At 36.7% G+C, this 22,374-nt stretch overlaps 1 protein-coding gene across 1 annotated transcript in view; it reads left to right on the forward strand.

Annotated features, from left to right (window-relative positions):
* Positions 1–22,374, forward strand: part of LOC307125020 (zinc finger Y-chromosomal protein 1) — a 28,528-nt gene that overhangs the window by 635 nt on the left and 5,519 nt on the right. The window contains exons 2-7 of the mRNA XM_079814625.1: positions 321–420; positions 1,834–2,178; positions 4,064–4,213; positions 12,554–12,673; positions 15,590–15,724; positions 18,881–19,018. Coding sequence (XP_079670751.1) covers positions 351–420; positions 1,834–2,178; positions 4,064–4,213; positions 12,554–12,673; positions 15,590–15,724; positions 18,881–19,018 — 958 coding nt within the window. The 5' untranslated portion in view covers positions 321–350. The remainder of the gene's footprint in view (positions 1–320; positions 421–1,833; positions 2,179–4,063; positions 4,214–12,553; positions 12,674–15,589; positions 15,725–18,880; positions 19,019–22,374) is intronic.

The following is a 22,374-nucleotide window of genomic DNA, read 5'->3' on the forward strand; positions in this document are numbered from 1 at the left end:
CATGCATGTATGCATGTCACTCATCTTGTCGCAGTCATTTGCACATTTAAGGGACATGCACGACCGTCAATAATAGGTTCATAATTATCTGTGTGTGCATGCATGTCTGTCCGTGCATACACATCTATTTCAAACCTATTGTATGTTTACAATATGACAACTGTCACATTATGATCCCCCAGTCCAGAAAGCAAAGGCTTCATTCTGTATTTACTTTTGTATGAGACATTAATTCAGTTTGAAATGATCATTTTGTGTGCTGTAATAAGTGATCTCTAGCAGGCGTTTTAGATGAATTGTGTGTGTTTGTTGTGTTTTAGTTGTGCCGTGGCCAATGAAGAATAAAGACGATGGATGAGGAGGTGACAACAAGGCTTGCTCTCCGCTCCCAAGAGCCCAAGATTATACTGCATGGCTCAGGTAATAAACACCATGACGTCTGTCTGATGATGATGATGATGATGATGGCTCTGTGATGGTGTTGCATCATTCTCATACTACAGATCATGTGATTGCACATCATATTTTTGATCACAGAAGCGAAATAACTTTTAGAAGTACACTAGCATATCGATGGCATATGTGACGTGTGAATTTGATGCCGTAAATAATCATTTAACATAAGAAAAATATATAATTTAGAATAATTATTAAATGTAATTATAATACAAATATTTTTCATATAATTAAATAAAAACAGATGGAATTATGGTAAAGATAAACAATTGTAAATATGCATTTATATGTGTAATAAATATATATTAAAAAAATGTTAAATGCCACAACTTGAAACAAAAATATATTTTTAATAATATATAGTTTTTATAATGTATCATAATTGATTATACTTACATATTTATTTATATATGTATGTGTAATTTGTAAAATAAATGTCACGAACAACGCACAATAAAATGATCAAAATATATTTTATATAATATATTTATAATTTAATTATGAATAATATATTTTATTATTTTATTGTTATGACAATAATGTATGTATATGTAATTATGAATAAAAAAATTGAAATACCACAAGAACAATGCACAATAAAAATATCAACTAAAATATATATAATTATGAATAATATTGTATATTATTGTTATTACAATAATGCATGTTGTTTTTGTTGTTTAATGTTTTTATTACTGTCAAAAAGCTGATATAAAATGGTTTATATAAATAAAATTATAAATATACATTTATATGTATTGAATAATTTATATACGGTACTGTATGTTTATAAATATTATATATTTAATATGTATTATTATTATTACAATAATGTATGTTATGAATATACATTTATATGTATAAAATATGTATGTAATATAATTATGAATAACACAAAATATTATTAAAATTAAAAATACTTATTACATGCCACAACACAATAACAATCAATTAAAATATTGTCAAACAATATATAATATATATTACATGTTTTATATATTTCTAAGTATATATGTTATGTATATGTGTAATAATAATAATATTTATTATTAATAGTACAATTATGTTAGTCATCAATTTTTTTTATTACTGTGGTAAAAAGTAGATATAAAAGGATTTTATATATAATATATATATATATATATATATATATATATATATATATATATATATATATATATATATATATATATATATATATATATATATATATATATATATATATATATATATATATATCGTTTTTTTTGTTTACTCTAGTGTCCAGTGATTAACCATTTCAATGGCCGTTATGAATTATGTGTATTGATCAGACTTGTTTGACTGTCATCAGTAGTTTTGGCAGGCACTGAGCGAGTGTGTGTGTGTGTGTTGTAGACGAGGGAGGTGCTGGAGAGGAGGAGTATGTGGTGGAGCTGCAGGAGACGGTGCTGGTGTCTGAGGTGGAGGGGGAGGGGGCGTCCGTGCAGGGCTTCTCCTCTGACGAGCTCGTCATCCAGGACGCTGTGGAGGACGTGGTTGCCGAGTACGTGCACTGCGATGACGACGAGGGCGTTGCCGTGGAGACCTGTGTGATGTCACTGGAGGGCGAGGAGGAAGAGGAGGATGGGGTTGCCATGGCAGAGATGACCGAGGATGTTTTGGTGGCGGAGGGGAGGGAGCAGGACGGGCTGGACCCCGAACACGACTCGGACAGCTGTGGAGACTACCTGATGATCTCCTGTAAGTCACTCTGTCTTTCTTTCTGTTGGTTAATTAGTTCGTTCACTCTCTTAGTTGCCCGTTTATTTGTAGCTAATTCATTTATTCTATTGGTTAACTAGTTCACTTGCTTTAGCTGAGAGTTTATTTGTTGTTCATTTATTTATTCATTCATTTGTATTTAATTAATTTATTCTATTGGTTAACTAGTTAATTCACTCATTTGTTCGCTCACTCTCTTAGTTGCCCGTTTATTTGTCGCTATTCTTTTATTTAATCCGTTTTTTGTTCATTCATTCATTTATTCGTTCATTTGTATCGAATTCATTTATTCTATTGGTTAACTAGTTCACTTGCTTTAGCTGAGAGTTTATTTGTTTTTCATTTATTCAGTCAGTTTATTTTGTTCATTCGTTCATTTGTTTTTGTCTAATTTATTTATTTGATTGGTTAGCTAGTTTGTTCACTCATTTGTTCATTCACTCATTTGTTCGTTCACTCTCTTAGTTGCCCGTTTATTTGTCGTTATTCTTTTATTTAATCAGTTTTTTTTTGTTCATTCATTCATTCGTTCATTTGTATCGAATTAATTTATTCTATTGGCTAACTAGTTCACTTGCTTTAGCTGAGAGTTTTTGTTGTTCATTTATTCAGTCAGTTTTTTCATTCATTCGTTCATTCATTTGTATCTAATTCATTTATTCTATTGTTTAACTATTTCATTCACTCATTTGTTCATTCACTCTCTTAGTTGCCCGTTTATTTGTCGTTATTCTTTTATTTAATCAGTTTTTTTGTTCATTTATTCATTCGTTCATTTGTATCTAATTGATTTATTTTATTGGTTAACTAGTTCACTTGCTTTAGCTGAGAGTTTATTTGTTGTTCATTTATTCAGTCAGTTTTTTATTCATTCGTTCGTTCGTTCATTTGTTGTTGTCCAATTCATTTATTTGATTGGTTAACTAGTTCATTCACTCATTTGTTCGTTCACTCTCTTAGTTGCTAGTTTATTTATCGTTATTCTTTTATTTAATCCGTTTTTTTGTTCATTTATTCGTTCATTCATTCGTTAATTTGTATCTAATTAATTTATTTTATTAGTTAACTAGTTCATTCACTCATTTGTTCGTTCACTCTCTTAGTTGCCAGTTTATTTATCGTTATTCTTTTATTTAATCCGTTTTTTTGTTCATTTATTCATTAATTTATTCGTTAATTTGTATCGAATTCATTTATTGTATTGGTTAACTAGTTAATTCACTCATTTGTTCGTTCACTCTCTTAGTTGCCCGTTTATTTGTCGTTATTCTATTATTTAATCAGTTTTTATTTGTTCTTTCATTCGTTCATTTGTATCTAAATCATTTATTCTATTGGTTAACTAGTTCACTTGCTTTAGCTGAGAGTTTTTTTGTTGTTCATTTATTCAGTCAGTTTTTTAGTCATTCGTTCGTTTGTTCATTTGTTGTTGTCCAATTCATTTATTTGATTGGTTAACTAGTTCATTCACTCATTTGTTCGTTCACTCTCTTAGTTGCCAGTTTATTTGTCGTTATTCTTTTATGTAATCAGTGATTTGTTCATTTGTTTTTGTCCAATTCATTTATTTTATTGGTTAGCTACTTCATTCACTCATTTGTTCGTTCACTCTCTTAGTTGCCCGTTTATTTGTCGTTATTCTTTTATTTAATCAGTTTTTTTGTTCATTCATTAATTTGTTCATTTGTATCTAATTCATTTATTCTATTGTTTAACTAGTTCACTTGCTTTAGCTGAGAGTTTATTTGTTGTTCATTTATTCCGTCAGTTTTTTCATTAATTCATTCATTATTCATTTTATTTGTTCATTTGTCTGTTTTTTTTCTGGTCCGTTCATAATATTGGTCTTTCTTCCTCCCTGTAGTGGACGACGCTGGTAAGATGGTGTCAGGAGACGGAGAGGAGGTGACGGTAGAGGGGGCGATAGATGACCATGAGGTGGAGAAAGATGAGGACGGACAGGAAGTCATTAAAGTTTACATCTTTAAAGCAGACTCGGGAGAGGACGACCTTGGTGAGTCAAGTGTCTACAAGAGATTGCTATTTTTGTATTATTTATTAGCATTTATTTGTATGCTTTATTTTCGTGTTTTTTTTATTTATTTCTATTTTTAGTTTTTTGTATTTATTTTCATTTTAAAACCGTGTTTAAAAGTTTTAGTAATTTTATGTGCTTTTGTTATTTTTATTAGTTTTTGTTATTTTATATTTCCGTTTAGCATGAATTTTTAGTAGTGTCATTGTTCAGCTGAAGTCAGTTCAGTGTTGATTCAGCTCCGTTGTTAAGATCTTCAATTATTAAATTAGTTCATTTAATCTATAACTAAGCAAGCCAGGAGGCGGCATTGGCAAGGAACCCGAACGCCATCAGATGACAGAATGGAAAAAATAACCGTAGGAGAAACCAGGCTCAGTCGAGGTGCAAGTTCTCCTCTGTCCAGCGAACGAACACGGTGTCATTATGATTCAGGCTGCAGTCAGAAATCAGATCGGGATCGGTAGCGTTTAAATATTTCATCCAGTTCCTTTTGCTTGAAGATGGGATTCATCACGCCAGTATGGAGAGGAAGCTGGTCATAGGTCTGTGCGGAGGACCTGTCTGGTTCTTTGCTGAGGATCTGTGCAGACGGCTGTCGCGTCGACGAGGCCTTCACAGGGGATTGTCTAGTTGACAGGATCTCTGCTGACATTCAGGGCTGCGTTGTGGTCGTGTCTAGGTGCAGGTCCACCATCTGATGTGGATACGGACCGGATACGACTGACTATGGTAACCTCAGGATAAACAGAGAGACTAATATTAGCGTAGATGCCATTCTTCAAGTACATCGGGTGTTATGGGACGTGTACCCGGTTCTGTTGACCTAATATATGCAGCCTAACAATCCTTTAACGGATATTATATGATTATAGAAATGTGATTGTGTTGTGTATGCCAGGTTAAAGAGATGGGTTTAGTCTAGATTTAAACTGACAGAGTGTGTCTGCTTCTCAAACAATGCTAGGAAGACTGTTCCAGAGTTTAGGTGCTAAATAGGAAAAGGATTTGTGATATTCTAGATATTACCAACTGACCAATTTTGAGATTGCAATAGACGGACTATAATGCAATTAAAAGTTTGCTAAAGTACTGGGGAACTAAATCATTCAGTGCTTAGCAAGTAATTAGCAAGATTTTAAAATGTATGTGATGTTTAATAGGCAGCCAGTGCAGTGTTGACAGAACCGGCTAATATGGTCACACTTCCTGGATCTAGTAAGAACTCGAGCTGCTGTGTTTTGGACCAGCTGGAGTTTGTTTATTAAGCGAGCAGGGCAACCACCCAGTAGAGCATTGCAATAATCTAGCCTTGAGGTCATGAACGCAAGAACTAACTGTTCAGCTTTTGTCATTGAGAGCATATGTCGTAATTTAGATATATTTGCAAGATTAAAAATGTGGTTTTACAGATGTTAGAAATGTGGCTTTCAAATGAGAGATTGGTATCAAAGAGCACACCCAGGTTCCTCACTGACGACGAAGACTTGAGTCTATTCAAAAGAATGTTGTGGTCAATAGTATCAAATGCAGCACAACCACGATCGGATGATAAGAGTAAATTATTTGCAACTCTGACGAGAGCGGTCTCAGTCCTATGATACTCAGTCTAAATCCTGACTGGAAATCCTCGCAGATACCATTTCTTTCTAAAAGGGAACATAGTTGTGAGGATACTGCCTTTTCTAATAGTTTTGACCCAAAGGGCAGATTCGTGTTCAATCTGTAATTAACTAGTTCTCTAGGATCAAGTTGCGTTTTTTAAATAAGAGGTTTCATAACTGTCAGCTTAAAGGTTTTTGGTACGTGTCCAATGATGCATTAATAATATTAAGAAAAGGATATTTGACCTTTTTGTAGCTTAGTCTGTTTAGGGTCAACTGTAGATGTTGTTGATTTTGATGATTTAACAAGTTTAGACGGTTCTTCCTCTTCTTTAGCAAATAATGAAGGGAACGGGGTGTATAGCACGATGTCTGATGCAATACAGTTGCATGGTTATAATTTTCCCTGTAATGGTTATAATACTACAAATCTTGCAACTGTTGCAAGTAAAGAAATTAATAAAGGCATTACTGCTGTGCCGTTTGGAAATGTCCAAAAAGGGTTTTTTCGGACCGATACCAAACAATTATTGGCCGATACCGATATTTGTCACTTGCCCTCTTATTTGAAATTTTGTCATTAAAATAGAGTGTTTTGATCATGTTTTAAATCAGCAAAGTAAAAAAAAAAAAATTACTTTAACTTATAGCCTAACTAGTTTATTCCTGCATTATCAAATCATTTCTAATGAACTAGATTTAAACTGACAGAGTGTGTCTGCTTCTCAAACAATGCTAGGAAGGCTGTTCCAGAGTTTAGGTGCTAAATGGGAAAAGGATTTGTGATATTCTAGATATTATCAACTGACCAATTTTGAGATTGCAATAGACGGACTATAATGCAATTAAAAGTTTGCTGTGAAACATGAAATAAACTGTGCTTTTTAAGTAGGTTTAACGTTAAATAACACTGCATATTCTTCTCTGTATAAATTAAATGCATATATTATTATTACATTGAGACGTAGCTAAATTCTACTGTACAACATTAATATATTTCTGTCAAAATTACTTTGTTAAACTGAACTTTTATTACATTTACATTTACATTTATGCATTTGGCAGACGCTTTTATCCAAAGCGACTTACAGTGACAATTACAGGGACAACCCCCTGGAGCAACATGGAGTAAAGTGCCTTGCTCAAGGACACACTGGTGGTGACCGCTGGGATTGAACCAGCAACCTTCTGCGTATCAGTTCCATGGTTTAACCCACTGGACCACCATCTCACATAACTTTTATTTTGACGGGTTGCCGTGAAAAGTTTCGAGTTCCTGTGTGTGTGTGTGTGTGTGTGTGTGTGTGTGTGTGTGTGTGTTTATGATATGACAATAGATTTTGTCGATTGAAACGGTAAAATGCTCATGAAGTGACTGGAGATGCATTCATGTCCTTATATTGAGGTGGCAGAGGCTGAAAAACACCGCAAGTTTCAGTGTGTGTGTGTGTGTGTGTGTGTGAGAGCGAGCGAGGTAAATGACACAGCGCATCTCCATTCATTCACGCAGACACAGAAACAGGAACATGCAGGATTCATATTTAAACAGTCTTTTTGTAGCTTAATATTCACAGACATTAAAGGGGTGGTAAACCACGATTTCACTATTCTAACTTTAGCTAGCGTGTAATGTTGCTGCTTGAGCATAAACAACATCTGCAAAGTTACAACGTTCAAAGTTTAAAGCAAAGGGAGATATTTGCTTTTAAAGAAATCAGTTTCTAAGAACTACAGCAAACGGCAAGTAGGCGACTACACACATTCCTCCAGGGTTGGTGACATCAACAGGCTCAATATTTACATAAACCCCTCCTCCGAGAATATTAAATAAGGGGGGGTGAGGCCATTTTGTATCGCGGCGCTGTTGTGGTATAGTAGGCTGGAGTGTTGTTGCCGCGATGCAGAGGAAACGCTGTTATATTCATCCGGATTGCAGGTCTGGGGTACTTGCTCTGTTCAGCCTTTATAGGGACAGGGGTGCGTTGCAGAGCGTTTAACATACAGCATGTTATATGCACGTGTGTTTGAGTCAGCGGGGAATCAGGCGCGCGCAGGGCTCCCTGCATCCACCGTCTTCGCGATTTCAATGCCAAATTTGCACAACGTCAGCTGCGTGAAAAAAACACTGCCGGTGCGTGGATGCATGACGCGCGCGCTGCACATTTCACGGAGGACAACACAAACTTCCACAAACTTTGCGAGTTCAATACAGGATATGCACAACGGCTTGTCCTGAAAGCTGGATTTACAAACAGAAGCTGTTTACGGGCCACAACCTGTAAGTCTGATTTATTTTTCATCGATGTGTTTTCCTGTAATAGGTTGTAGCAAGGAAGTAAACAGATGACAACGCTGTTCTGCAAACCAGTCTGTTAAATGCTCATTCCTACTTAACGTTATCCGACGAACACCTAACGTTACAAACACTAACGTTAAAATCTCAACAGCGAACCTGGCATTAGTGTAAATGATTCTTTGATTAGAGCTTTTATGTATTGTTTATCTACAGGCTTGCTAAACATGGTTCTGTGTGTGATTTGGCTAACTTACTAGTTAAAGCCAGTGCTTAGTGTTTGTTTTGGGTTAGTTCTTGCGACAGATATTTGGCTATAATCGTTCTAAAAATACAAAAGTTAAAGTGCCATTCAGTAGCGATCATTATAGATCCGAAGTCTTTACTCTTGAGGACTGAACAGGTTCTGCTCGATCATCTTCACTCAAATGTTCTGGGTCTGATTCGGGCTCAGATTGGTGTGGTTTTATTGACGCCGTTGTTTCTAATACTGAACAGCCTCCGGTAAGGGGCGTGACGTTTCCGACATACGTGCACTAGGCGTTTAGCGAATCACAACACACTGGGCCAGCTAACCAATCAGAGCCCACTGCGTATTTTTGAGGGACTGGCTTCATACAACCCGGAAAGCATCAGACCGTTTTACAAGGAGGGACAGAGCAGTGTAGAATAAAGGTCAAATATATGAAAAATAAGGCATTTTTTTTTTAAAACGAAGCATGAGCACATGTTACAGTGCACCCCACAAACACAGTCAAGCCTTCAAAAGAATGTGTTTTACCACCCCTTTAATATATATCGTGATTGGATTTAAGTGGCTGACCAACGTTTTATTTATACATCAAAACAAATTCCGTGCCGTTCCGCATTATGCAGTAAATTCTGATTTTATGACTGTATTCTGTCTGCGTTATCCGCATCGGACAAAATAATCCTTATGAAAGTTTAGTCAAGAGTAGTGAGCAATTAATTTTTTTGTTTGTTGGTCTTTTGTTGTTTGATAAACATTAAAATACAGACAGCAGCGCAGCAGGAATATTACATTATAATCTTGGGTAATGCATCAGACATTACACAGCTCAGTGCCTTCACGCAGTTCATCAATAAACCGTTAATAAAAAGAAAACTAGAGGTATTTTGCATTTCATGGAAAGACAGTGTAACTGCATACAGAAAAGCCTTAAAACGGCTAAATCTTGGTTAGGACTAGGGATGCACCGATGTATCGGCCGATTTTTGATCAATTTACATGCTATAGCCAATATGCCGACGGTTGTAAATTTATCAAAAATCGGCCGATACATCGGTGCATCCCTAGTCCTAACCAAGATTTAGCAGTTTTAAGGCTTTTCTGTATGCAGTTACACTGTCTTTCCACAAAATGCAAAATACCTCTAGTTTTCTGTTCTTCCAGCTGTGCCCCAGTTCTTCTAAGCTATCTGGTATGCCGAGGAGATGAAACTGATCAGGAAGATTATTCATAAAGCAATCTTTAGTGGTAGAAGTGATAGAGTGGTAGAGTTCTACCATATTTGTAACAGGAGGTTTGTTTTGCAGCCATGGTTAAATGAAGTATACACAAGACTAGATAATGATCTGAGATGTCTTCGCTCTGCTGCAGAATTTCAACGGCATTAACATTGATTCCATGAGTCAATATAAGATCTAAAGTATGATTACAACGAGTGGGTCCTGAAACGTGTTGTCTATAGATGCCAGTAGAGTATAGAGTGTCTGTAAATGCCAATCCCTAATGCATCTTTTTCATTGTCTACATGGATATTAAAATCAACAACAATTATGACTTAATCTGGGGCCAGTACTAACTCTGATAGAAAATCAGCAAATTCTTTGATAAAGTCTGCATGTTACCCTGGTGGCCTGTATACAGTATATTTACAGTACTAGCATTGTTATTATCATTAACTAAAACTAAAAAACATTTACATTAATTGAAATAATGTTAACAAAAACAAAAATTATTCATTATTATTTATTTCTAATATTTGTATTTTATTTTATTTCTGCTTTTCGTCAATTAATATTTTTAGTTTTAACATTCATCGCTGGTTTGGGCCGGTTGATGAAACCTGTAGTTCAATAAGAAGCAGATGTTTTTCAGAGAGGTCAGAGTTTCTTCTATGACATGTGACACAAATTAAAATGTTTCTGACACGCTGGGTCTTTCTTGGGCATTTGCCACAGCATCACTTGTGATCCAGTTATGATATCGTGATGCATCATGAACGTGAAAATTTGTATTGTGAGGTAGTTGTTGGGACCCACCCAGACATTTTTCATTTTTGCCACGGAAAATGTTGCCAGGGCAAGTAAAGATCAGAAAAGAATCTAAGCTGTTTTCGAAATCGGCCCCTGATTCACTATTCCCTACATCATTCCACTGATATAGTCAGTGTGAATGGAGGGCTTTGCTTTTGCATAGTTTATGCTTGCTGTTGAATAATTATTTGAAATGTAGCAAACTGGCAGCTCCAGTGTTGAAAATATTTATCTTAAACTCTTTCATGGAAACTAGCATCTATTCATAGTTTTCACGTGATGTCACACGTTTATAGTAACGCCCACCTGGAGGGCAAAACAAGGCTTTCTTCCATTGCCCGCCAGTCATTTTTACCAGGTTTGTAGTCAGTAGTGATATTAAAGGACCAAATTCAATATATACCTTATTAATGATGCATACTTTGTCCATGAAAGCAGATGAACACCGAATATTAGTGCAACATTAAGTGAAACCCATTATAAACGAAACGCGTTGCGTTCATATTCTTGGCTCATTTTTTCGCCTGTATATAGTATGCATCATCAAACAGGGTGTAAACTGAATTTGATGTTTTAATATCACTGCTTTAGTACATTGCGGCATTTTAAGGGTGGGCTTCACTGATTCTTTAGCCTGGCATCGGTTCACCCTCCGTCTGCTGCTTGATCAGCTCTATAACGGTTTTACTGCGTAATTAATCTGTGTTTAAAATGAAGTGGTGCAACAACTCGATTTAAAATAAAACCCATATCAACAAATCCTAGATTAGTGTTAAACTTGACTTAATTGAAACCTTATTGGTGCAACTCACCCTAAAGTGTTTTTCACGATAAATGTTTTAGAACGTCCCGTTGTTTTTAGTGACTGAAATACTGCAGCAGTTGCTGTATATGGGTCATAAGAGCCCAAAACGTGCATCTTGGTCACATATTTTTGTTTAAAGATGGAAATTTGACAGGCTTGTGCTGCAGTCCAATGGAGTTCTATGGCGGTTTTGCCTTCCAAGGCTCTGCGACAGTCATGTGACTGAAAACTATGAATAAACCTTAATCTAACAATTTAATCAATTAAAGCTGCACTATGTAACTTTTCCGTCCGCTAGAGGTCGCCTGTTCAAAACAAAGGCGTAGTTTGATGACGGCACGTTTGAGCGCAGAATCTTGGGACATGTGGTCTTCACCTCACAGCCGGTGGGAAAGAATCGGGACAGGACTCGGGCAGAAATCATGTTGATGTGATTATTAACGTTACTGTAGTCTGAAGCAGAGCAGGAGCGAGTGTTGTGGAGCTGAGGAACCGCTGGAGCAATTGTTAATGAGATGAACACCTCGTGAGCAGCGGGACTTTTATTATGACACAGTCGCCGGCGCCACTTCCGCTCCTCCGCTCATGAGTGTGAGGTAACGCAGCTCTGTTGATCATATTACACACATCTGAGTGTGTTGAGGATGTGATGACGTTACTCTGTGCGTTCTCTCGCCGCTGCTATGACACTTGTTCACACTGCAGTGAGAGTAAAGCGTTTCTGCAGAATAAAACTAGAAACCGAGGGGAACGCGGATATGATGTCATAGACAGGCCACGCCCTCACACGTCCCGGTTCCTCGGTTAAAAGAGCAATTTCTCACGATTTACAAATAGTTGGAAACATTTGGGATATTGTAAGTACTCAACTGAACAAAATATATAACACTGGCCTAGTGATTTTTGGATATTTTTCTGAAAAAATGTTACATAGTGCACCTTTAAAAAGGAATTTATAACTGTACCCACATTGGACCAGTTGAAACTGGATGGATGATTCAACTGCGGGCGCCATCTTTTGGCGAGGCGCTGGAATTAATTCGACCCATTATGCTTATTCTGTAGCTGTTGAGTGTACATCAGCTTATTGCAGTGCATTATGGGATTGAATGAGTGACTCAATAACGTCCACTATGGTTTCGGTTTCGGAGACCACCACAAATGGCTGTTTCCTCAAATAGTGCCATATTTAAAAGGTACAGTGAGCGATTTCGGACACAGCCCTAGTGATGCAAAATATGCATCCGAAATGTCGAAAAATCCCTTATTTTGTTCTTTGTGTCATTTTAATAACACTAGATAGATGACTGATGGTCTGATGTTTTCTCTGTGCGTAGGAGAGACCGTGGATCTCGGGGAGAATGAGGCAGTCACTCTGGCTGAGCCTGTGGTTCGGCCGCTGAGAGAGAAGATGGTCTACATGTCTGTGGGAGACGGTCATCATACACAGACTGATGGTGAGTGACTCTCACATTGCATCTTTTACATTTACAGCATTCAGTAGGACTGGGAGGTATTACTGTATGTACCATGCAACCATAGAAGTGTGGCATCCGGTTTAACTTTTACACAGAGGTAAATATAATTGCAAGCATGGAAAATATGAGGTTTTGTTAAGCACAACACAATGTTTTGTTTATGGTTGTTGAGGAAAATCACAACATCGCACGTTACTATATCATTAAACGGACATGCTTACAACAGGCTATTTTACAACAGCATTGGTGTGGCTCATTAAAGTTTATAATATTTGTTTGACTGTTTGGAGTCTTTAGTATTGATCACAAGTCTTTCATAACTAACACTTAAAATATTTTTAAACATTTATGTTAATTTAAATAATTAGTGCTGGGCAAATTAACACGTTAATGCGGGCGATTCGTTTTTTTCAGTTTAACGCATTAAAAATATTTAACGAAATTAACGCAGCGTCCGCTTTTATATCCATTTTTGCCCAGCGTTACATTATATGATCACGCTCTTATTCATGTAAATGCTTTTAAACCATCTAAGCGCGACAAGACAGAAGAGAATGCGCTGTATGTGAGTGTCCTGTCTGTGTCTCATTGAGGGACACTCTGACACACACACACACACACACACACACACACACACACACACACACACACACACACACTCGATGCACAGACAGACTCGTGCCAGTCTCGTGCATACATCGAGTTCTCTTTTGCTCTTGAACAAACAATAACAACAACACAGAGAATTTTGGCAAAACGCCAGTTTTGTTGAGTATTCTCATATTAGGGTCTTAAATGAGTTTAATAATGCCTGAAATGAACTTGTGAGAATGAGATGCGCGGGACAGCGGGTCAGATCCGCATCATGTTCAGCAGTGGCCGATCTTAAAGCGACAGCAGCACTGATGATGCCTGTCATTAATGTTCATCACAGAACAACGGGAACAGAGAAAAGTGTAGCTTTAATGAGGATTCATCTATATTTCATTTATTATTTATGCAGTTAAGAAAGGTGTTTGATAACTATTACATTTCTGTATATGTCTAACAGGGAAGGACACAGGTAAATATAAATTAAAAGTAGTTTTTTTAAAGTCTAATAAATGTTGAAATTGGCAACTTTCAGTTATACTGTAATGTAACGTCATTAATGTTTCATAGAGACATTAGTATCAGTGATAATGGCCTTCATTCATAAAAACATGCCATTACAACACATATTTAAAATATGCTGTCTTTAAATTGTTTCCTCATTAATTTGGAGAGTAACTGAAATTATTACAATATCAAAATATAACAATTTTGATCGATTAATCGCGATTAATTACAGAAAGAATGCGATTAATTAGCAAAAAAAAAAAAAACTTCGATTCCCAGAACTTGAAATAATGTTAAAGGGGTCACTCATGAATTGAGAAATCTACTTTTCTTTCAGCCGTTGATATATAAAAGTTCACTGTGATATACGAATATCCTGTAAGTTTCAGAGCTGAAAACTTCCTTATTATAAAAAAAAAGAATCTTTTATTGACTTGATATTTGAAGGAAAAATACAATCACGGAAGTTTTTATCATGCTGTCTGCAACGTACTTGGCTTGTGTGTGTGTGATATGCACGGTTCGTGGTTATATCCAGCGATCGGGCAGGCCAAGTAATATAAAAATAGCATTCCAATCAATTGCGGGTGGATGAGAGATGAATCATTGTGTGGGTTTGATAAAGATATTTTGGGAGTCCTGTGAGCGTTTCATTCCGGTTGCCGTTTCCCACACGCTTTCAAAACAATGCCTCACGTGTGCTCATGGGGGAGCCGAGGCTCATTAAATATGCAAAGCTCATCCAATCATAGCAGTGGGCGTTTACTTCCAAGTCTTCAGTGCGGCACGCCCATAAAAACCGAGGCTCAAAAACAGGGCAGAAAATGGCCTATTACTTATTCATTATGATACGCAAACTTCATAAGTTGACCTCAGACAATAGTATAAAAAAATTAAAAAAGCCATTTCATGACCCCTTTAACTAAAATAAAAAAAACATAGTTTTCTAGGCAATATTTATTTATGTATTTATTTATTTTAGTTTATTGAAGTACTACAAATAACCAACAAAATTAAAAAAAAATTAAAAAAAAATTTTTTTTAATTGAATAAAAAAAATAAAAAAATCTAAAAATAAAAATGTATTCTAGTATATACTAGTATATTACTGATACTAAAATAACACTGGTTTTTAAACTGGAATCATCTGAAATTTTGTGTCTATCAATTTCAAAGTACAAAGAGAAAAAAGTCTATAACTATATAACTAATAAACTATGTATTTTATATGAACAGTATGTCTTTCACTTGATTATCCAAAAATAGACATATAAATAACTAATAAAATATGTAACTAATATATATAACACATTTCAAGCATAAATAACTATTGTGATGTACACTTTTAATGTGATGTAAAGTTATTCACCCTGTGATTTAAGGTTTTAGTTATGCCGCCCGTCTCCCTACATAACATGTTTGCTTGATATTGTCTGCAAAAGCTCAAATAGCCTCTTAGTTTCTGCTCCTCAAAGCACTTTGTTCTTTCTGTGCTGCAAATTTCAAATTATGTAACTTCCTGGGAACTTGTCGAACCGGCGCCATAACCACGGTAGACATAAAAATGGGTTATTACTGTCCCAAACGTACTCCTGTTTGGTTTACTAAGCTACAAAATGCAATGACATGTTTTCAAAGATGAAACTCTGTGATTTGAAGGATTAAATTAGCATGAAACATGCTACTTATGTGGATGATGCCATTATTTCATTTTAGACACTGCTGTTGAACATTTAGATGAGTGTTTTTGTTTAGTTCTGTCTGTCTGAGCACGGGTTTCTTGTGTTTTGTGTGCAGGAGGGTCTAAGCTCTCTGATGAGGTGTATATGGAGGTGGTGGTTGGAGGCGAGGAGCCGGTGCCTCATGACCGGCCGTATGACGGCACAGCCTTGAGCAAGGACTTCATGCCTGTTGCGTGGGCAGCTGCATACGGTCAGGACGCTCGAATCACTTCCTCATTTCACTGACACCACAATCCCAGAACATGTAGTATAACAGGAACTTAAACAAACCAGTGTCTATTGACTACAAACAACACACTGCATGCACGCAGGGATTATGAAATGTAGGGCAGAGTGTTGACTCAAATTTCATGTCAATTTTTCTCTAGGGACGAAAATCTCAGCCCATGATATAATTGTTTCTACTACAATAAATTTTTTTAAAAATATAAACACTTAAACGTTGATGGATTTTTTTCAAACATACATTAAATAAAGAAAGCATTAAACGGGCAAAGTGTCACGCCACTATAAAGAACTCATTTATCTGAGTTTCATGATAAAACTGACAGAATTTTAAAAACTTTTCATATCAAAAGTAACAAAGCAGGAAGTGTATTTTTGATTTATTGGATGGCAGGTGCTACATATAATGTTTCATGAAGCTTTGTTCATGCATCGACTGAAAACGGCATAGAATAAAAGATTTAAGAATCAGTTCATCAAAATCAGAATCGATTAAAATCGAGAAATCGATATTGTCAGGGTTCCCGCGGGGTCTTAAAAAGTCAATTTCAAAATCAAAATTTTAGGCCTTAAAAAGTCTTAAATTCACTGAAGTATTGTGTTCTAGGTCTTAAATAATTGCACATTGAAATGCTCCCACAGTGCTTTAGTGTGTGTTTATTCGGGCCGGGGTGTTGTAATTCTTTATTTCGCTAGTCCAATTATAGTTCGCTGTATTACAACTACAAATGAGACCAACATGCATCTTATATTGCAGCCAATCAGCTTTCGTGTTATTGGCGTTATTCGTGTTATTATGAGTCTCTTTCGGATTGTACCACAGACGCATCAAACAGATTTTATTCTTCAATCATAGTTCTCCAGTTCTTCCAGTTCCGCAGTCGTGAAAGCAAAGACGAATCTTTCTCACCTGCCATCTCGCATAATGACCACATAAAAGTATGATATGCCTGATAGCACAAAAAAAAGAGTTAATAAACCTCAAACTCAGTTTGTTACTGACCGATGTCGGACTGATTGTGGATTCTGTGCACGCGTTTGCCGCCTGTCAGCACTCGCGCAAATGTCTTCTATTTCTAGGTGTAGTGCCCCTGAACGATTAATATACACACATTACACACAAATACGATTAAATACACACAAATACACACCCTTTACTTGATTACTTTGAGAACTTTTTACTTATATTAAGCATTTGCTTATTGATGTGGTTTACTTGTAAGATTTTGGTCATATTTTCCACTTTAAACGATCATGTTATTAAAGCTAGATAATACAGCACTGGACCTGTCATGTGTGACTATTGTGCGTCTAACATAATAATATGGTAAATGTGGCATCCTAATTATGAAAAAAAAAACATGCACATTTCTGGAAATGACCACCACAAAATCTGAAAAAAAAAAGTGCTGTTTTTTCCAATCCTGGTGGGATTGAGCTATGAGGAGGTGCAAGTTTACTAATACTAATACATTAATTATTTTGTGATTCTGCATTTCCTTTGTACTTTTTTTATTGCGTGATATAGTTCTCAAATTTAATTCATAATGGTCTTAAAAAGTCTTAAATTTGACTTGGTGAAACCTACAGAAACCCTGATTGTCAACGCAGCACTGATGAAATGTCAAAATAACCCTTATATCTGTTGAACAAACTCTAGAAACTTTCATGTCAAATGTGATGGAAGTTTTGAAATAATGAATAATTGACTCTGGGCCGTTTAATTATTAGATAAATAACTCACACCCGAGGGGGTAATGCGGTTGTGATGCGTAGCTGAGTATTATTTTTCCAATAATTTAACGGCCCGGAGTCAATTATTCTGCTTATACTACAGTTACCACACCTCAAAACATTGTTCAGATGATGCATTAAGACATTTGTCAGGTTTTTATCCTTTAAACGCTTGTGTGTAGGACTAATTTCCTACACATCTCGTCCCAAGCCTCTTTGCATTGACTTAAAATGTAAATCACTCGCGCGAAACGCTTCATTCGTGTCTTGTGTGAACGCACCATTAGACCACATTGTGTTGTTTTTAGTCTGTTTAGCCAACCAAAATATAAAGACAAAGCAGAACTGTGTGTCTCCGATTCCGGGCAATAAACAGCGTTTCATTTCTGAATTCACGTTTTAACGAATTGGGTGAACCAATGATTCAATGGACCATAAAGAGAACCATTTAAATGTACTATTTTCATAGAGAAAACCATTTAAATGTACCATTTTCATAAAGAGAACCATTTACTTCACTCCTGAATGAACAATTTGAATGAATGAATGAATGACTCAATTAGACATTTACCGCCACCTTCTGGCAGTTTCTTATTTAGAGTATAATTTCATATTTCCATGTTAATAAAAACAAACATTATAGGTATAGTTTACCCAAAAATATTTCTTTCTGAAGCTTTTTGTGATGTCTATTAGATTTTTCTTTTTACACAATAATGACTTTATCTTTATCTTTTGGGAGTCATTTCTCAGCCAAATTTGATGTGCGATTAATTTGTGATTTAATTAGATGAATTAATCACCACATTGTGTATTTAATCAGATTAAAAATTAATCGCTTGACAGCCCTAATAATAATACATAATAAAACTAGTTGTGTGGCAAAAAACATGGAAATAATTTGTGTTTTTTATCCTATTGTTAACTATTTATTTGCCCGGTCAGTGTCGTTGTGGGTTTTGGTTCTTTTGCTGTTGTCGGCTGTAAAGACCTTTTTGAAATCACGGAAATCATTAGGTGGAGTGATATGAAGCTGTAATGCGGTCAAGACCTAATGGAACTACTTTAGCCATGCGTTTTCCCTGAAAATAATTGCACACCTTAGAACATTCGCCAACTAATCAGATTCAAGCATTCAACAGCCCCATAGTATAAGAGCTGGTTAATCTGAGAGGTTTGTCTGTTTAATTATGAATAGTGTTCAACTTGTTTTCAAAGCTTTTTGCATTTGGATCTAGAAACACACTGTGCCTTCATGTCACCTTTGATAGCGGTTGACAGATATGAGCATTTAGAAGGACAATAATGCTGTGTTCTTTCCTTCATGAGGATGTTTCTTCTAATCATAAATCATTTTTGAACACGCTCATGTGTCTATCATAAGCAGGTGCGGACGAGGGCTGTGAGAACCGCAACGGTGCGGCGAGCGCGTTACTGCACATTGACGAGTCGGATGCACTGGACAAACTCAACCGGCAACACGGCAAGAACAAGAGACGAGCTGAACCCCGACAGGTCCAAACAGGTATCCGCACACTCACCTGCCATCATCAGACTTAAGGCCTGTGCACACCGGGACGCTTATCGCCAGCATTTTTCAATGTTTCGCGCGTCTTTGTGTTCACACCCATGCGATTTTCACTGGCGATGCACTGAGTGAACGTGCAAAGTCAATAGATGGCGCTCCCGGTACACAAGGTGGTGCTGCCCCACTTTACGCTTCTGACACTCGCTTGTCACGCAGAAGAAGAAGAGAGACGGTATTTACGTGCTTGCCAAAACCATTCACACACTTTTTGCTAACTGGCAAGCAGTATTAGCAGCTCATCTTCTTCTTTGGCGGAATCTGAAATCGCCTTCTATACCCTCAAATAGGGCACTATTTTTTCAGGGAACAGCCATTTGTAGTGGTGTTCGATAGGGATGCACCGGTTGACCGGCCAAAAACCGGAACCAGACGGTTTTTGCTTCTAGCGCGCGATCGGCAACCGTCCGGTTTTCTTTGTATTTTTCTGCCGATTTTTCCTGGAAGTGCGCCCGCGTGCACATACGCCTATATTGCAATCATTCGCGAACATGTCACTTGTGTGTTACAAACGGAAACTGGAGAACTGAGGGAAGAGACGAGATACGCTGAAGGGAATGAAGAGCCGCTTTCCTGCGCGAGCTGAAGTTGCGCGAGCTGAAGTTGCGCAATCTTACCTCTCCACCCTGCACAAGTGTAGATAGTGAGCGTTTGTTCAGCTCAGCTTCTCACGTGTTGGATCGGATGAGAACGAAACAGACTAACTTGTGACAAAGCCGAAATACTTCTTTTTGTAGCCTAAAGAAGAACATGCATGCACTTTTGAAATGAAATACTATCAGTTCTGTAGCCTATAGTATGATCATCTTTATTTTACCCTAAAATTACATTGACTTAATTTGATTTAAAAAGCACCTGCTTTAGCATCTTAGTTTTTTTTTCCGTTGCACTAAACATTATTTGATTTAACATTTTGGAACAATTATATACTTTGGTTTTATTTAATTTCACTGGTAAAGACTTTTTTTCTTTACACTGAATTTAAAAACAAATGCTGATTTAAGTAACATCTTTGTTTGGATTGCAGAATATGCAGTTGTTGCCTTTAATTTCACCTTTCAGCCTTTTAATTTCCAATTCAATTTCCCGTTAATTTCAGATTGCGGACTTGTTTTCATTAGCCAAAAGCCAATTTAGCCTGTTAAATACCAAATAAACATCTTGTTCATGTATACTTTCGTTATTTTATTGTGTAAAAAAAAAAAAAATGTTTAAATCAGAAATCGGTATCGGAATCGGCCAGTTTTCTTGAAAAAAAAATCGGTATCGGAATCGGCCATGTAAAATCATGATCGGTGCATCACTAGTGTTCGAAACCATAATGGATTGTACCATAGTTATGGAGTGCCCTCATTCAATCCCACATTGCACCACAATAACGAGTGTACACACAACGGCTGTCCGAATTCACTCACTTGTTTTCATTCACTCCTTCAAGTGAACTGTATTAGTGGACTAACGTTGGGAATAGTGAATGAGGGTTTAGGGGGCGGTTTCGGATTCAGCCTTCATTACTTCCTCTTCGTCGTATCAATGTGTGCTCGGCTAGACTGTTTTTGTGCTTGAGCGCCACCAAGTGGTGTTTTACTGTCACTTCAGCAGCTCCAGGCACGTGAACTAAATCGCTGATCTCATTGGTCGGACAGTTTTTATCACGCCACGTCAAAACAAAAAAACGAACTCAAGGCGTTTTTTTTTTTTTAAATGACTCTTTTACGCCTGCCGGATTGCGCGTCGTTGTGCACACACACATTGGCGCCCTTTGTTTAGTCACGAGGCGTTAAACGTCGGCGAAAAATGCGTGAGAAAATCATCCCGGTGTGAACAGGCCTTTAGGTTTTGTAGAATTGCTTTGAAAGTGCTTAGCTTTGTTGTTGTTGTTGTTGTTGTTGTTGTGATTTAGGGCTGTCAAATTGAAATTTGAATTTTGAATAGTTGTCGAATTTAAAATAAAAATGTGCATCAGGCAGCCTTATCAGTGGTGCACGAGGTGTGATGATGATGATGATAGAGTTATTGTTGTGTTTTAATGTTTTTGTTTGCCTGTCCAGTTGAACCCACTAGATGCAGCGCTGCTGTTGTTCATTCAAAACACTGCAGAAATAGAGATGCGGAGAAGGTCTTGGTTGCGTCAAAACCACAAACGTAACCAAGCCATTCACACAGAACACATTTTCTGAGCCGCTTTTCCATTAGTTTTCTATGTAAACAAGCGCTAGATGGACATATTTGATCATTGCACTTGTGTCCCGCACAAGAGAACCGCATCTTTAGGAAGCCATGTAAAGTAAAAAGAAGTTCAACTTTTAATAAACATGTTTTGAGACTTTACTGCACGACTTTTGTATTAAACGATGCATAAATGCTAGGGGTGTGACGAGATGTCGTGAGACTAAAGATTTCTCGTCGAGGTGAAAAGCTGTCTCGTGTCATAGTGTGAGGGTGAAGTTAGGATAGAATATGTCAACGCTACGTTTACATTACGCATCCACTCTACTTTTGTAATAAATAAAAACAGTAAAAAATGTGTAGAAATAAAAATTCAGGTGGATAAGTCGCTTCAATTCCATGAGCACTGATCACGTAACGAGAAGAAGGATTTGTTGCGCAACAGAAGTATCAGACAATTGTCTTATCTTTTAAAATGGGCGTTCAGCACCACCGCTCCTTATTCACAGATCGTGAAAGTGAAAGTAAACGGGAGCGCTCATTCAAACGCTGTTTGAAAGCGGCTCCCTGAGGCATGCGCATATCTCTCATTATGAAAACTATCTGTGCAGTTGTAACCATCTCTTAGCTCTGTATCATGCTTGAAGAAAGAATCTATTTGCACTTTGAATATTGAGTACTTTGATTATGGTTGCACTTATTGTTTGCACTTGATCTGCATCTTTCCAAGTCCATTTGTGAATAACAGACAAAAATATTAACGACAACATTTAGTATAAAGTAAATGGATATTTTTTATTCAAGCAGTTAAAGGGTTAGTTCACCCAAAAATGAAAATTCTGTCATTAATTACTTACCCTCGACACCCGTAAGACCTCCGTTCATCTTCGGAACACAAGTGAAGATATTTTAGCTGAAATCCGATGGCTCGGAAAGGCCTCCATTGGCACAATGCACTTTACACTCTCAAGACCCATAAAAGGTACTAAAGACGTCATTACAATCAATCTCACTACAGTGGTTCTACAATAACTTTATAAAGCGGCGAGAATAGTTTTTGTGCGCAAAAAAACCCTAAATAACGACATCTATAGTGATGACCGATTTCAAAATAATGCATCATGAAG

This window comes from Gobio gobio (genome assembly GCF_949357685.1).
Source record: "Gobio gobio genome assembly, chromosome: 4".
Taxonomy (NCBI): domain Eukaryota; kingdom Metazoa; phylum Chordata; class Actinopteri; order Cypriniformes; family Gobionidae; genus Gobio; species Gobio gobio.